We start from the raw sequence: 16,933 nt of genomic DNA, 5'->3' as shown, positions 1-16,933 counted from the left end.
GTTTTTTGCCACGTTTTAGATGAGTAATCAACATTTCTTTGCGGTTTCTATGCCAGGAGGATTAGGAAAGTAATTGGTTGCCTAGTTGCGTATTTTGTCTGTGTAACCTTTTTATTTTCTTGTTTTGAGTGCAGCTGTGTACTGATGTGTTTTTTATTAAACACATTGGATGCAGATTAGCCAAACATTTGACCAAAGTAAGAGCAGCAGTACTAGCATGACTTCAAAGTTATACAAAAAGTAGGAGGAAAAATGATCTGAAAATGGCTTCTCAAGTACTGAGAAACTGATAATATTGGATTTAGTATTAAGATAAATGTAAGAAGAAAACAACTGAGCATGTGTAGTATTGGTTTTAGATGTTTGTCTGTGCTGCATTCATGGTTAAAACAAGGGCTGGGTATCGATTCCTATGTCAACAATCAATTTGATTCCAATTCCTAAGATTTAGGAGCAATTCTTTTTGATTTGGTCTGATTTTAAGCTGTTTTTCGGCTATTAAACTTTTCTTTTTTAGATGTAACCTTAATAACATGCCTACAGGTTGTGTAACATATTGATACCAGTATTGCATAAATAGCTCATTTAATTGTGGCTTTAAGGACGGTGATAATTATTATTTATTTTTAAATAAATCAGTCTTTAGGAATTATGTGAGTTGGTCCAAAATGTATTTTTATTTTTTTGTTTTTAAAACAACCCTAGTTAAAAGAAGCCAATTTTTGTCGAATAAAGGAAGCAATATTTAACAGTAAGATTAAATAATATTGTTGTAATATTTAGGGGTGTAAATCACACCCGTCGTGGCGATTCGATTCAGTATCAATTTCCTGACCAAACGATTTGATTATTTTCGATACTCCACGAGAATACACCACAATACGATTTGATTCTATTAATTTGTTAATTTTTTATTTTTTTTTACCTTACAGGCTAGACAATGTTTCAAATTTTAAATAAATTAATGAAATCTGTAATATCATTATGCATTTTATTTGAGAAACAACAGCAAATAACAGAAGTAGCAAAGTAGTACTCCACCTAGGCCTATAAAAACTTCCTTCACTGAATAATAATGTCTCTGTGTTCACGCAAGTGTGTGTGCAATTTGAAAGAGGGTAGTGACTAAAGGAAGTGAGGTAGGAGGGAAAAATAGGTTTAGCGCCACCGCAGCACGGGAGTCAGAATTACGTCCAGGATCAAATGGATAAAAATAGACCGGAAGAAAAAAAAACATGAATCGATACTCCTGCAGACGCAAAATGATTATTATTTACACCCCTAGTAATTTTTAGGTTTCTGCAGAAAACTCCTTTTTCCCCCCTTCAGAAGTTGAATAAATGTGACTAATTACTACCCACATTACACAACAGATAACAGGTATAGCAGTCAGGTCACTTAAGTTGCTGCAGCGGTCTGTCCTGATTGGAGATTTTGTTTATATTTTTAATTTTTCTTTGGTATTGACCCCAGTAGGTTAGTATTCAATAAAAGACTGAAATTATAACTGAAACTTAGCATAACAAAAAATACAACTAAAGTAGCTAACAAATACTTAAAACACATTACAATTAAATAGAATAGGAAAGTCTGAAGTCCAAACTATTTAAACCTTTATTCTTATTCTTGTGGAAAACAATCAGGGTTGAAAATGTTGCGGACAGATTTCTCCCTTTGCAAAAAAAAAAAATCATTCTTTTGTGCTCGACATCTTCAAGGCTATTTCCTGACATTCATTCTGGTTCGGTTATCTCTGATTAAAGGCCTGTCCTGTTGGCCTTGCCTGCCAAACTTGGCTGGGTATGCAGGCTCGGCGGTGTCAGCCTAAAGTGGATTGTTGTGCAGTGGTGGTGAGGGAAAAGTGGCTTGGTGTTTACCCACCAGTGTAGATAAGGCCCTCCTTTTTCCCCTAGAGAGAAGTGCTGCTGAGTCACATTCAAAGCCAGGAGGCAGGTGAGGTGGTTGGCTTTCCATAGGAAAGGGCTCCATGTGTTAGCAGGGAGAAGAAATGCTTGAATGACATCTGACCAGCAGGAGGGGACAGCATTAGGAAAGAGCTACACTATCCTCAGGCGTAAGGATGACTTGCCATTAGCTGCTTGACGGGGGAATCTTGTGACTTTTTTTATGCACACAAGAAGAGGAAGAGAGAGGTGACTGACAAAGTCTGTGGAGCTTCTGCTGTTTTTGACTTAGCCTCTTGTGAAAAGATGACAACTTTAAATTGATTCTGAAGAACAAACACGACGCACGGCCTGAAGGAGTCTGACTGGGACGGCACTGCCGCTGGTTTTGTGGATTTACATCCAGCAGAGGCTGCGGAGTCCGTGAGAGGACTGCTGTAGGGGAAAGCCGGGATGAACGGAGGGTTGTCGTCCTTGCGTTCTGAGGCAGCAGGAGCCATGAGGACAGTGCTGGTGTCTGCTGAGAGCTTACAGCTCAGTCTGAAGCCTGAGCTCAGTCAGGAGGAGCAGGCCCTCACGCAAACCAGCAGCAAACCCAAGGAGACGCACAAAGCCGGGTACAGCAGTAAGACCACCCAGAGCTCCAGGCTCTATTCCACACACGCTCTCTGGGGTTATTTTTTCAGACTGTGGATCAACTAAAATCATCAGATCTTTGTTTTTTACATGGATAGAATAGAAATATGAGTTAGAGGCTTAAATCGATCTGATAGAAAAGCTCAAATCGCTGTTTTATTTAGCAAAACCAGAACCAAACCAAAACTACAAGTATGGAATAGGTCTGTATTTTTTCACATGGAAATGTATGATTCCAGGCTTTATCTAATTTAAAGTCTTAACAAAATTATTAATATATTATATTCTATGATAATTACTACCTTTATGACAATGTTAATACATGCTGACAGTTTTATAATCATTTTTTTTTTATGCATGCCCGATATAATTGGAATTAATATCTGTATCGGTCCAATTTGTAAAATGAGGTTGATATTAACAAACAATATTTCCATAAAGTTAATGTTTCAGCAGGGGAGGTGGAGGGGATTGGTCATGTGGTAGTTTTTGTTGGTCATGTGACTGATTGGGGCGTTTACCTGAAGTAGGGAAGCAATGTCTGCAGCGTTGTTCATGGTGTTCAAAGGGAAGCAGTGGTCTACAGCAATTAGCAACTAGAAGGACAAAATTAATATTAGATATCTGCCCTTATTTTCTAATCTGTGCAACCCTTGTTATTTTTTTTATTAGTTTAAACTTTAATCTTAATGCACACCTGATCCATTTTTTTTTTTCAGTCTGAACAATGGGACCTTTATTTCATAAACTAGGTTGGATGCCAGCAAATAAATCACTGGAACTTCATCTTTTATTTTGTGAAAATGTCTTATAAGAGAATAGCTAAAAAGGTCAAAGGTTTTTTCCCCCCTGGTTTTAGCTGGAATTAGACTAGTTCAGCTGAAACGATTAATCAGATTAATTGTGATTGATCGATTATTAAAATAGTCAACTAATTTAGGAATCGATTAATCGTTAACTGGAGTATAGAGACTGTAAAACATTCCTTTAGCTGACAGAGTGACCCCCTTAGAGCAGGAATTATATCAAAGTTGTAAAAAAAGAATATAAATATTTTGCATTTAAGAAAAAAAAACAATTTCGTCTGTCAATATGCTCTATCCAGAACTCAAGTCGAAAAGTTTTACCTGGTTTAATTTCATAAAAAGTCTTTTCTAAAGAATCTTTGGCTATCTAATACTAATTGATTAATTGAAAAAAATAATCAACAGACTTATCTATTTGCAAAATGATCGTTATTTGCAGCCCTAATGTTATCAATGCTGCAAAACTGTTAATCTAAGGCTACATTCGCCTCACAAGCTAATGCAGCCAAAATCTGATCTTTGTACCTGTATATGATCCATATCTGGCTGTTTTATGTTTTTCTAAATCATCCACCTTTTTCACATGGTTGTATGAGGTGAAATAAGGTCAAAATAAAGCATTTGCTGGTTGTGATTGAATGGTCTTAACCAAATTCTTCACGGGAATCGGATATTTGCTGAAACAATGGAGCATCTCAATCATCCTCTGCATGGATCAGGCCCTGAGTTTTGTCGTCTGAGGAACGCTGTGGATCCGCGCTACCTAAAGCATGATCATTGCCATCATGTGAGCGATAAACTGGTTATACTGGACTTATTGTGAGGACAATGTTGTGTGTTTTTTTTTCTCCAGACTGTGCTGTCATTGTGCGGCGTTACCTTTGCATGTCTAGCTGCAACAGCTGAAGCGCAGACAGATGTCCAAAGCATGGAGATTTCACAGCACCTTTGACCCAGCTGGAACTTTGAAACTGATTAGTTAAAATAGCATCTGTCGACACACAATGTTCCTACTGTAGAGTTAACTTGAAATATCTTCTGTTCCCAGAAATGAAGACCTGAAAGAGATGCTGGAGAGCAACAAGGAGTCTTTAAAACTGGAGGCCATGAAGAGGATTGTTCAAGTGAGTTCCTTATTTTTTTAAACTTTATAATTCTGTTTTCTCCAGAAGAAAATCACCCCTATGTTTTTCTTTATTTTTAGCTCATTTCTAAGGGGAAAAATGCATCTGACTTGTTTCCTGCAGTGGTGAAGAATGTTGCAAGCAAGAATATTGAGGTATGACACTGTTGAGAAGCAGATTACTTAAGCTATGATTCTTGCATGACTCAACACGGTGCTTCACTTAGCCTCATGCTAGAACCAAATTCCTTTATATAAAGCAGAATTTGGATCACATGGATGGCTTATTTCAGAAACTTTTATTAATCATACGGTCAATTCATTGTGGTTCCAAATCAAAGTAGAAGAGGAAAGAATATAGTCGTAATGACAAAACATGTAAGTTTAGCAGTAATCTGCTTTTATTTACTGAACAATATTAACTGCAGCTTTAAAGAAAAAATATATCTTTTAATATATTTCATTAAAATTACCTGTAAATGATGACATATCATTGATTATAGAGGAAAAAACCCATTATGAATTAAGAATAAACATGTTTTTTAAATATGCCAAAAGCGATCAGTGATTTCTATAGGTGGAAGGAAAAATAGATCAATATCTAAAGAACAAAGAATTTACACTAGTTCTACTAGTGTAAATTCAAAATAAGTTTCAAATTTAAGAGAAACTCTAAGAAATAATTTCTAGTATTTAATAAGGTTTTTTTAACCTGAACAAAAACTACATAAATTATTTTATGTTATTAAATTTAACTTTAAGACTGTTACCTGAGGCACAAAGTGGATGAGGCTGTGTATGAACTGAATGCGGGGAGGATCTATTGTTTATATCCAACTCTTAATACAGGGTGGATCGGTGGAAGCTGTCATGATGTTTTTAAGAGATCTGACCCACATGCAGGAAACCACTCAGAGAACCAGAGTAAAAGTTTAACAGCTTTATTGAAATAATCAATAGAGTTGATCTGGGGTAACTCAGAGAGCTGGTGAACCGGAACTGGAAGTGAGAAGGGAAGTTCAGAGGTTTGTTCAGGGTCCGTGGGAACTTTGAACAACGTCTTGCAAAAATCAGAGATGAACGGGACTCACGTTAGCAGAAAAAGGTTCTCTTCCCAGAATCCAGTCGGTGTGGGTTTATCCAGAGATTGGGGGGCTCATTGGAGGGCGGACAGGTTTTTGGTTAGGTTGGTTCCTTGAGGAGCAATGGAGCGGACTGCCACTTAGATTTCCAGGAGAACTTGAACGGGTCGTGTGGAGATTAACCCTCTGCTCAGTGTAAAGCTCAAAACAATCCTTCCAGGGGGAGAAGGCCAAAAATCCAGTTTGCAGGATGTCTTCCTGCCGAAAAAGGCAAAGACAAAAACAAGGTTAGAACTCAGAGAGACAAGGACTCAGTTTGACTCCGCAAAACTCAGCTTGGCTAGAATTCCCAAAACTGGCAAACACTCTGGCATCGAGGTAGTGACAGTCCACTGCTTAAGAGTCCTCAGTAATGAGCGCAACCAGCCGCAGGTGTGTGGGAGGACCAACGACAACAGGGCGCCACCTGTTGGTGGAGGGAGAGAACACAAAAAACAAACACAGCCCAAACACACTGGATTCCTAACAGAAGCTTAATACACGTGGGACTACTTTTTAACAGGGAAGCAGAAAAGTTGCTTTTTTCTCTCTGATTGAAAACTTTTATACGAAATGTGCGTATCAACCTGATTTTCAGCATAACACTGACTTCTTTGCTTAACGCCACGGAATGCTGAAATATGCTTGAATCCGGAACCTATTTTCAATGCAATCAGTGGGAAAACGATCTAGAAAAATGTAAATATGTCTTAAATTAAGTTTATTTACCCTTAAATTGTGCAGGTAATTAGTATTTTTACTCTTAAAATAAGCTGATTTGATACAATGCTTGAAATTATTAAATCATGTTTCCAGTGATTAAATAATTGATATAATATCAATTAAATTATTTGATTAAACAATATATATATATATATATATATATATATATATATATATATATATATATATATATATATATATATATATATATATATATATATATATATATATGAATTTAATAAAATGATTAAATAATTTAGCTTCATCCAGTTTTCTTTAAAAAAAAAGGTTGCAAAAGGTGCTTTATAAGAGTTTTTTTTTTTTAATACAACAAATATTTTAATGAATTTTTCTTGTTTTTTTTTCCCAACAAGTTTTAAAGCTAAGCAATAGTTTCTTATTATTCCAATAAGCAACTATTGCTTATCTTTACAGTAGAAGGAAAGTGATGAATAATTTTAGTATTTATTTATTTTTTAGACAAGTTTCTTATGCGTGATCAGACTCGTTCTCCATAGCCTCTTGCAATGCCGGTTTCAGCCTATGACCAAACTAAGCAGCTGTTTTGGAAGGGGGTCCATGCCCGACCCTGTGAATATTGATTAGCAGAAGCAGAATAATCATGTGGTGTGAGGGGCAGCATGTGAGCGGGGCGCCAGAGGCCGGGCGCTGCTTACGAGGCATGCAGCCCAAACAGCCAGGCGGCAGGGAGCGTGAACAGGCCGGTGGATATAATTGGAAAGAGGCAGCCTACAGTCACATCTTCTCTCTCCTGCCTGGTTTGCACCAGCTGCTCAGGTTGTGTGAGGTCTCTGTACTTCATCTCTTCTCTTTATCATATGCATCTCTCTAAAAATCACTCTCCCGCTCTTCAACTCTGTGAGAGTCCATTGACACACTAATTATTGCACAATCCAAAAAGCACAAGTGCAGATTATTGACAGCTGCTGCATGATTTCTGGTGACTACTTTTATTCTTTTTTCCAAAAACTAAGCTTGTACAGAACAAGTATCTATTTAACTCGGGGCCTTATGAACTTCTAGCTTCCTCAATCAGCTTCCCAGCAGCTCCTGGTTTACTTGGTTGTGTGATTTGTGGTGGAAGAGGGCAGAACCTTGGAGGCAGATGGGTTGTGTCTCCCTTTTTATCGTGAGTAATGCTGTTAATTCCAGCTGTAATGACCAGAACCATGATTGACAACTATGGTGCTCTGCTCCGGATTTGAAACCAGATTACTGGCTAAAGCCCTCTGTGATTTTACCTGAACCTTAACCTTCCTCCTGACCTTGAGCTTAGATCAGCTTATATATAAAATTATAGTTATTCCAGTAAGTTATATTTCATCATCCTTCTTTTTTTCCACCACTCTGAATTTTAGGATAATTTCCTGTAACCGTAAAGCACCTATTATTTTATCAGAGTTCTGTTTGAGAAATGTAATAAAACATTCCTGAAGTAAGCTGTTCATTATTTACATTAGGAACACAGGTCACATCCAACTGTGGCTTTACTCAAAAAAAAAAAAAAATTAAGAAAATCACCTCATGGTGAAAACAACTAAATGATTATGAGATTATTGTTAGCATTTGATATCTTAGCCATTGAACGGGCACAGCTAATGTTACCAAATACAAACACGTCTTAAGCCACTTTCAGAAGTGTGATAGTTGAAAAAAAAACTCTGTTCCCTTTTTCCTTAATGTTGGGACCACCTCCACCGTCTGCTCTGCCATGTTTCCCAGTCCTTTATGCACCATAATGGAAACATGACATTAAGATCCATCAGCGTCATAAGTCGAATCTAACCAACCAACATATCCTCTGTCCATGGCTGAAGTCAGATGGTCCTTTTTTTTTTTCTCCATCTGAACAACTGGACAGTTTTCCAGATCTTCTCGCCAGCCCAAAATCTACCTCAACTTCCCCTCAGAATATCATCCACACCTTAGTTTATGGCAGAATCAGTGCCTAAAAAGAAAAACTTTTTTTGGATCCGTATCCTCTGGTCCCACCATTAAGGCAGACACCCTAAGTCTCCCTGATATAGATAGTTGTTCACGGATGCCCGTGAGTCGGATAAATTATCCCGGATTTTTAAAATATGAGTGAGAGCGTGCAGGCAATACAATAATTTGTGCATCATGTGTGGATTAGAACTACTTCGATAGGCACAACAAGAGAGTGCGGGACGTGGGGAGGAGGTTGCTTGTGTAACCTGTGCAGCGTGTCTGTCCAAAGAGATGATCTAATCAACAAGCATTCCAGGCGATAAGCATCTCCCTGAAATTAGATTTTGGAACTTGGGATGTCGGCCTTCAAGGTCTTTGTTTTGCCACACTTATTCCGTAATCCCTTCCTATTCCTACTAGTCATTGTCATTGATTTTCTTCCTTGGAGGTTATAAGGCACGGTTCCTCCAGTCCTTCAGGTTCAGTCGTTCACCTTTTAGATGCGTCTCTGCTTCAAGACACCGGTGTCAAATAAACAGGGCATTAGCAGGACTCTGGAGAAGTTGATTTTATGCTCAGGAAGGAAATTCAGCCATTTCATTAAGGTGTGGAAGTGGAAGCAGAAGAACATCTAAAAGGTGAAGAAACCAGACCTCAGGTGCCAAAATGGAGGAGCTCTGGTCATATTGTGATTAAGATGGGTTGGCATCATGCCACCTTTTCTGTTTGGGAGCCTTCAACTGATATTTAGGTATTAAGATTGGAAAGATGACAGGAAAGGAGTTTCTGTCTATGTCATTTAAAACAAATGCTAAATGGTAAATAAGGTGAATGGCCTGCACCAGCCTGAAGCAGTCTACACAAATTGCAGACTTTCCAGAATTGAATATGTAGTTTAGAAGCAAAATTGTCTGAGATTCTTTTTGCACGGTCTTTGATGATTCACCTGAAAACAGCCTACTTCACGACACTAGATATCACCTCTTTGCAACTCTAGTTTATTCTGCTTCCTGCAGTGTGAATCAACAACTTACCAATCTGTCAAAGACTGATCAAGACTTGTACTGCATCAGTTTTCTCTGAGAAACTGAGATATGAAGGTTGTAGTCAAGAAGGGGAAGTGGGGTCTTATAAAATCCAGGTCTAATTCTGCCTCCATTAACCTGGGAACTGGGACGTCAAAGCAACCTAATTCATGAAGAAATGGAGTTTAATTTTGCATGTTTCGTGTCCTCCATTGTTTGCAAATGGCCGCTGTTACAAGAAGTACAAATACAGCATTAAAACTGCTCCTTGCAAGACTGACTGAATGTTACGTAGGTTAGAAAGAACTGTGAAGAACAGTCAAAGTAAACAAGCTTCATTACTGCTGATGAGTATAAGCCAAATCCAATGTAGAAGTCCCGTACGGCCGTGTTGCCGACTTGCAAATCCAGCTTTCCGGGGCGTCCCGGTAGAATGTTCGAACTAGAAGTTTGAAATTTCGACTTTTGAGAACGAACGATAGGTACGCAGCTACAGATGACATCAAATTGTTTATGTTCTTTCCAACCTTTTCCAACCTACTAGTATCTATGTCTAGTACAACCATGGAAATGATAGGAACACCCGAATGTATTGATCTGGCGATATTACTTAATACTTTTGACCATCTCATGTATTTTCAACTTAAATTTTTATTCTCTTTTTTTCCTTCCTTCTGCAGCTGAAGAAACTTGTGTATGTGTATCTAGTGAGATACGCTGAGGAGCAGCAAGACCTGGCTTTGCTCTCAATAAGCACCTTTCAACGGGCCCTGAAGGTAATAGTTGTTCATTCATCTACATAAATACAGTTTCTCCCTCCCTCTGGTCTGTCAAGTTATTTCCAAATGGTGTTATAGTTCTGCATCTGTTTGAAACTCATTCTTACACATTTATTCAAAAAAGTCCCAAGTAGGGCTGAACAATATAAAGAAAATTTAGCATTAGTGCAATGCTACTGTATTTAAATTACTCCTTTTTTTAATTTAGGTTGATTGCAGTTAAAATAAACTATTTAAACTATTATGCTGGACATAGGATTATAATAAAGTATTATAAGAAGGTGAAGCAGTAATTAGGGATGTCCCAATATAACTTGATGCAGACGTCGCAGCTTTCACTGAACGCCGATTTTGATTTTGACCCGTTATATCAGTATGACTTCTACAAATTTTTATTACTTATTCTGTGGTATGGAGTGTTAAAAAAAGGCCTAATCAAGTGACATTACTCAAACAGTTCTGAACAGTCTGAGAATAACTGAGCTTTCAGTATCACTGAATGGGTTGCTTAAAGGATATGAGGCGAGTTTTTGTTCCTTCGTCAGTTTGCGAATATCAGAGATTTTAGATGCAGACTGAGATTAGGGGTTTCTCTATACAACTTTTTAAATGCAGCTTTCAGATCTAGCAGATATGATATTGAGCCAATATATTAGTATAATTTATACCAGCTGTTGTTACTTTTTTTTTTTAATTAATCTTAGAAAAGGCTTGATCAAGTACTATCCCTCAAACAGGGAACTTAATATAGAGGAGGATGTTCTTTTACCGAGTGGATCATCTAAATAAGTGGTCCTCCTAATTGTCAATCATTCTGGTGATATGTTTACATAAGGCCATCCTTATGAAAGTGAGTCTGGAAATATTGCAAATCTTCTTTTGGAAAGTAAGCTTGTATGACCGATGATGACATCCAACCACCTGTAGTCCAGCGCTACGTGGTGGAACACATTATAAAAACTGAGGAAAGTGCTTACCATCTACAAAGGCTCAGAGTGTTTTTTGGACGGCTGCCTAGACCAGCACATGAAGCAGACTACGAGACCTGGCATTCAGGAGTAGATGTGTTGTTAAATGACCCATCAGTTTCTGAGCTTCAGTGGTCAAGGAGCATCGTGGAGAGTTTACTTCCCCCAGCTGCTGATCGGCTGAAGCATTTAAATTCAGATACTCGACCTACTGTGTATCTGAACATATTGGATTCAGCGTATGGCACAGTCCAAGATGGAGAAGAACTCTTCGCCAACCAGGCATAGGTGGATTAATGACCGGGCCTACCGGGCCCAGGCCCAGGGGGCCAGAGGCCCCAAGGGGCCAGGCCAACTTGGCCCCGCGGCCAGGATCCATAGAGGGTAAGAGGCCCCAAGGGGCCATGATCCATAGAGGGTAAGAGGCCCCAAGGGGCCAGGTCAACTTGGCCCCGCGGCCACGACCCACAGAGGGCCTGAGGTCCTAAGGGGTCAGGCCAACTTGGCCCCGCGGCCATGATCCATAGACGGTCAGAGGCCCCAAGGGGCCAGGCCAACTTGGCCCCGCGGCCACGATCCATAGACGGTCAGAGGCCCCGAGGGGCCAGGCCAACTTGGCCCCGCGGCCACGATCCATAGAGGGTCAGAGGCCCCACTTGGCCCCGCGGCCACGATCCATAGACGGTCAGAGGCCCCAAGGGGCCAGGCCAACTTGGCCCCGCGGCCACGACCCACAGAAGGCCAGAGGCCCCAAAGGGCCAGGCCAACTTGGCCCCGCGGCCGCAAGCCACAGAAGGCCAGAGGCCCCAAGGGGCCAGGTCAACTTGGCCCCGCGGCCGCGACCCACAGAGGGCCTGAGGTCCTAAGGGGTCAGGCCAACTTGGCCCCGCGGCCATGATCCATAGAGGGTAAGAGGCCGCAAGGGGTCAGGCCACCATGGCCCCGCGGCCATGATCCATAGACGGTCAGAGGCCCCAAGGGGCCAGGCCAACTTGGCCACGCGGCCACGATCCATAGACGGTCAGAGGCCCCAAGGGGCCAGGCCAACTTGGCCCCGCGGCCACGATCCATAGAGGGTCAGAGGCCCCAGGGGGCCAAGTCAACTTGGCCCCGCGGCCACGATCCATAGACGGTCAGAGGCCCCAAGGGGCCAGGCCAACTTGGCCCCGCGGCCACGACCCACAGAAGGCCAGAAGCCCCAAAGGGCCAGGCCAACTTGGCCCCGCGGCCGCAAGCCACAGAAGGCCAGAGGCCCCAAGGGGCCAGGTCAACTTGGCCCCGCGGCCGCGACCCACAGAGGGCCTGAGGTCCTAAGGGGTCAGGCCAACTTGGCCCCGCGGCCATGATCCATAAAGGGCCAGAGGCCCCGAGGGGTCAGGCCAACTTGGCCCCGATCCATAGAGGGTCAGAGGCCCCAAGGGGCCAGGCCAACTTGGCCCCGCGGCCACGACCCACAGAGGCCCCAAGGGGCCAGGCAAAATTTGCCCCGCGGCCATGATCCACAGAGGGCCAGAGGCTCTCAATCATTATTATCAAAGCTAATTCTCAAATTGGATGGATCACACAACCTCACTCATATATTCTTTATCAATTATTAAAGGTTGTTTCTGAATTTTGATCACAGAACTTAATGCAAATATTCTTGATTGATTGACAAAGCTCATTCTCAAATTTTGATTACACAACCTTCCTCTGACAAATTATCATTATCAAAAAGCTCTATCTCGAATTTGGATCACAGAATCTCACTCAAGTATTCTTAGCTGTGCCCCTCCCCCATCGAGTCTTTCATAAACCGGTCTGTTCTTTTAGAATCTCCTCATTTGGTATTTTGAACTCGTGAGAGACTGCTCAAAATTTGGTTTCCTTTCCCTCAGTTCAGACTCAGAGATAATTTGAAATCATTCAACAAGAAGTTTAACGCGCGCGCACACACACACACACACACTTGAGTTGAGCATTACTTGGAAATTCTTATATTTTCCATTTTGCTGTTACTATCAGCATCTTCCCATTTTGTCCTTTTCTTTCGAAAAAGTTTACAGTCTGACATTTGTCACTGCTGTCAGTTAATAACTTTTTGGTCTTTGACCCATTTTGTCATTTTCTCGATTCGATCGTCACTGACCACTCTCTCCTGTCTGGCAGACATCGTTGCTGCCATCATAGCTAGCAAGCTGCCTGCAGATAGCAACATTTTGGTGTCCTTTGTGAAAATATTTAGATAGAAGACAAAAGTGCACAAAGTTGTACAATTATTATCTTTTCAAAATATTTGTTTCACTGTCAGTGTGATTGACCGACTTTGCCGCTAGATTTCGTGTCTTTTGGCCATACCTGGCTAGCGACTAAAAACATCATTTAGTGACTTTTTGGTTGTGAAGATAAGTGGTAAAAGCAGATCTGCCTGTTGGTCTTCCCACATTTTGCCATTTGGTACTTTGCACTCTTGTTGGTCACTCCAAGGCATTTGTCCCTGCCTTCAGCTAGTCACTTGGCTCTTTTGGAATATATTTCACTGTAATTGGCTCTCTCTCTCTTTCTCCTCAGTACAAATCAGTCTGTTCCCTTGCCATTTAGACATTTTCTTGATTCGATCATCACTGACCACTCTGCTCTCCTGCTGTCTATCAGACGAATCAGTTGATTCTCTGCTCTCAATTGTCTATGCTAGTAAGCTGTTATTCTCTGCTTTGGAGTGTTGATGCTGGGTTGTTAGTTTTCTAAATCACCTCACACACTTGAAGGAAGCAGCACCGATCATAAACACACAAACAAACTCACACACACACACACACACACATAGTTGGTTTATCTGTTGTGATAGGCAAAGAGCCAATGTGCAAAGAAAGAAGGGAAATATGGATCATAAACGTTTAAGTGGAGGAGCTAGAAAAAAAATTCAGCAAGAAAAGAAAAAAAAGGAATCAGTTTTACTTGAGAGTGTTCCAAATATCTCCAGCTTCTTCAGTACAAAGACATCTGCTGAAAGCAATTCTATAAATGCTACTGCAAATTCAGCTAAGGTTAGCAATGCACCTGAGCTAGCATGTAGCTCCCAAGATCCTGAGACCACTACAAGTGTAGACACTGAACCAAATGCTTCTGATGCTTATGATTCAACCAATTCAGCAGTAGCCAGTTGCTCGGATGAATGTGAGGTCACTGCACCTCTGGACAGCATAGAAAATGAGCTGAATCTTTCTTCAACACAACAACAGTGACAACTCTACCTAGTGATCCCGCTAAATGGGCTGAGACCCTCACTGAGTCAATGAAGGAAGTTCTTATTCAAAGAGGTGCAAAATCATTTCACAACTGTCACAGCCATTATCCAGCTTATGTGAGGAACAGTGGGCTAGGAGGCAAAACCCGATGCCTAAACAATGAACATTTTACTTCACACTTGCCCAATGGACAACGAGTACAAAGAGAGTGGCTGATGTACTCTCCCTCTACTGGTAATGTTTACTGCTTATGCAAACTGTTTTCCCCAAAAACGCATTCTTTTGTGACAGGCTATTGTGATTGGAAACACTCAGAAAGATTTGGTGAACATGAGCGAAGTGCTGAGCACATAACCTGCATGCAAGCAGTCTTGAACCGCGCCAAAGGTGCCACAGTTGATGCAGACCTGTTCAAACAGTTTCAGGCAGAGAGCAGCTATTGGAGGCAAGTGTTACAAAGAGTTGTTGCAGTCATTAAATTCCTTGCAGAAAGGGGCCTTGCATTTAGGGGTAAAAATGAATCGTTAGGGTCTCCTCTCAATGGGAACTACCTTGGTATTCTGGAGGTCCTGGCTGAATTTGATCCCTTTCTAAAGGATCACATCAGAAAGTTTGGGCAGATGGGTCGAGCTAATACCTCATACACTATATTGCCAAAAGTATTTGCTCACCTGCCTTGACTCACATATGAGCTTAAGTGACATCCCGTTCCTAATCCATAGGGTTCAATATGACGTCGGTCCACCCTTTGCAGCTAGAACAGCTTCAACTCTTCTGGGAAGGCTGTCCACAAGGTTTAGGAGTGTGTTTATGGGAATTTTTGACCATTCTTCCAGAAGCGCATTTGTGAGGTCGCACACTGATGTTGGACGAGAAGGCCTGGCTCTCAGTCTCCGCTCTAATTCATCCCAAAGGTGTTCTATCGGGTTGAGGTCAGGACTCTGTGCAGGCCAGTCAAGTTCATCCACACCAGACTCTGTCATCCATGTCTTTATGGACCTTGCTTTGTGCACTGGTGCACAGTCATGTTGGAAGAGGAAGGGGCCAGCTCCAAACTGTTCCCACAAAGTTGGGAGCATGGAATTGTCCAAAATGTCTTGGTATGCTGAAGCATTCAGAGTTCCTTTCACTGGAACTAAGGGGCCAAGCCCAGCTCCTGAAAAACAACCCCACACCATAATCCCCCCTCCAACAAACTTTACACTTGGCACAATGCAGTCAGACAAGTACCGTTCTCCTGGCAACCGCCAAACCCAGACCCGTCCATCAGATTGCCAGATGGAGAAGCGCGATTCGTCACTCCAGAGAACGCGTCTCCACTGCTCTAGAGTCCAGTGGCGGCGTGCTTTACACCACCGCATCCGACGCTTTGCATTGCACTTGGTGATGTATGGCTTGGATGCAGCTGCTCGACCATGGAAACCCATTCCATGAAGCTCTCTGCGCACTGTTCTTGAGCTAATCTGAAGGCCACATGAAGTTTGGAGGTCTGTAGTGATTGACTCTGCAGAAAGTTGGCGACCTCTTCGCACTATGCGCGTCAGCATCCGCTGACCCCGCTCCGTCAGTTTACGTGGCCTACCACTTCGTGGCTGAGTTGCTGTCGTTCCCAAACACTTCCATTTTCTTATAATACAGCTGACAGTTGACTGTGGAATATTTAGGAGCGAGGAAATTTCACGACTGGATTTGTTGCACAGGTGGCATCCTATCACAGTTCCACGCTGGAATTCACTGAGCTCCTGAGAGCGACCCATTCTTTCACAAATGTTTGTAAAAACAGTCTGCATGCCTAGGTGCTTGAATTTATACACCTGTGGCCATGGAAGTGATTGGAACACCTGATTCCAATAATTTGGATGGGTGAGCAAATACTTTTGGCAATATAGTGTATCTGTCCTCCACCATTTGTGAGGAATTCATTGAATTGATGGGTGCAAAAACCAAACAGGCTATAGCAGATGAACTGCAAGCAAGCAAATACTACTCTATCATTGTGGATTCAACCCCAGATTTATCTCATGTGGACCAATTGACATTCATATTCCGTTTTGTTAGCAAAGAGGGCAGTGTTGTTGAACGCTTTGTGGGTTTTGAGCCCATTACTAGCCATACAGGTGAAAGTTTGGCTAACTGTGTCATGTCTGTGTTGGAAAATCTAGGGTTAGAGCTGTCAAATTGCCGGGGGCAGGCTTATGATAATGCCAGCAACATGTCAGGGAGGTATAATGGGTTGCAGGCTCACTTAAAGAAAAGCAACCCATTAATACACTATATTCCATGTGCAGCTCACTCTTTGAATTTGGTGGGAGTCAACAGCATTGACAGATGTGGAAATGAAGTCTCTAAGTATTTTGACTTGATTCAGTCTATTTACAACTTCACAACTGCATCCACACACCGATGGGACAGGGTATTTGGCAATTCCAACATAGATCTCACACTTAAAGCTTTATCCAACACGCGTTGGAGTTGCCGTGCAGAATCTACCAAAGCACTGTGGCAGAACTACAGTAAAATAAAAGCAGCACTACAGGTTATTTCCACTGATGACACAGAGAAACGAGACACACGAACTGAAGCTGACAGTCTAGTGCGGAAGCTGGATTCACTTGAGATGGCCTTCATGGCAGGCTTTTGGGACACTGTTCTGTCCAGATTTCAGGCCACA

General features: G+C 41.6%; 1 protein-coding gene across 3 annotated transcripts in view; it reads left to right on the top strand.

Moving 5' to 3' along the window:
- Positions 1-16,933, top strand: part of ap3b1a (adaptor related protein complex 3 subunit beta 1a) — a 112,752-nt gene that overhangs the window by 14,215 nt on the left and 81,604 nt on the right. Inside the window, exons 1-4 of one of the 3 annotated variants that reach the window (XM_038292514.1) lie at positions 1,984-2,521; positions 4,395-4,470; positions 4,551-4,625; positions 9,969-10,064. In XM_038292514.1, coding sequence (XP_038148442.1) covers positions 2,358-2,521; positions 4,395-4,470; positions 4,551-4,625; positions 9,969-10,064 — 411 coding nt within the window. In that variant the 5' untranslated portion in view covers positions 1,984-2,357. Of the gene's footprint in view, positions 1-1,983; positions 2,522-4,394; positions 4,471-4,550; positions 4,626-9,968; positions 10,065-16,933 lie in introns of those variants that run through there. The other 2 variants (XM_038292512.1, XM_038292513.1) reach the window with 2 other exon arrangements.

Source organism: Cyprinodon tularosa, unplaced genomic scaffold, assembly GCF_016077235.1.
Source record: "Cyprinodon tularosa strain WSP-4 unplaced genomic scaffold, ASM1607723v1 ctg313, whole genome shotgun sequence".
Taxonomy (NCBI): Eukaryota; Metazoa; Chordata; class Actinopteri; order Cyprinodontiformes; family Cyprinodontidae; genus Cyprinodon; species Cyprinodon tularosa.
This window is presented reverse-complemented; position numbering and strand designations above follow the sequence as displayed.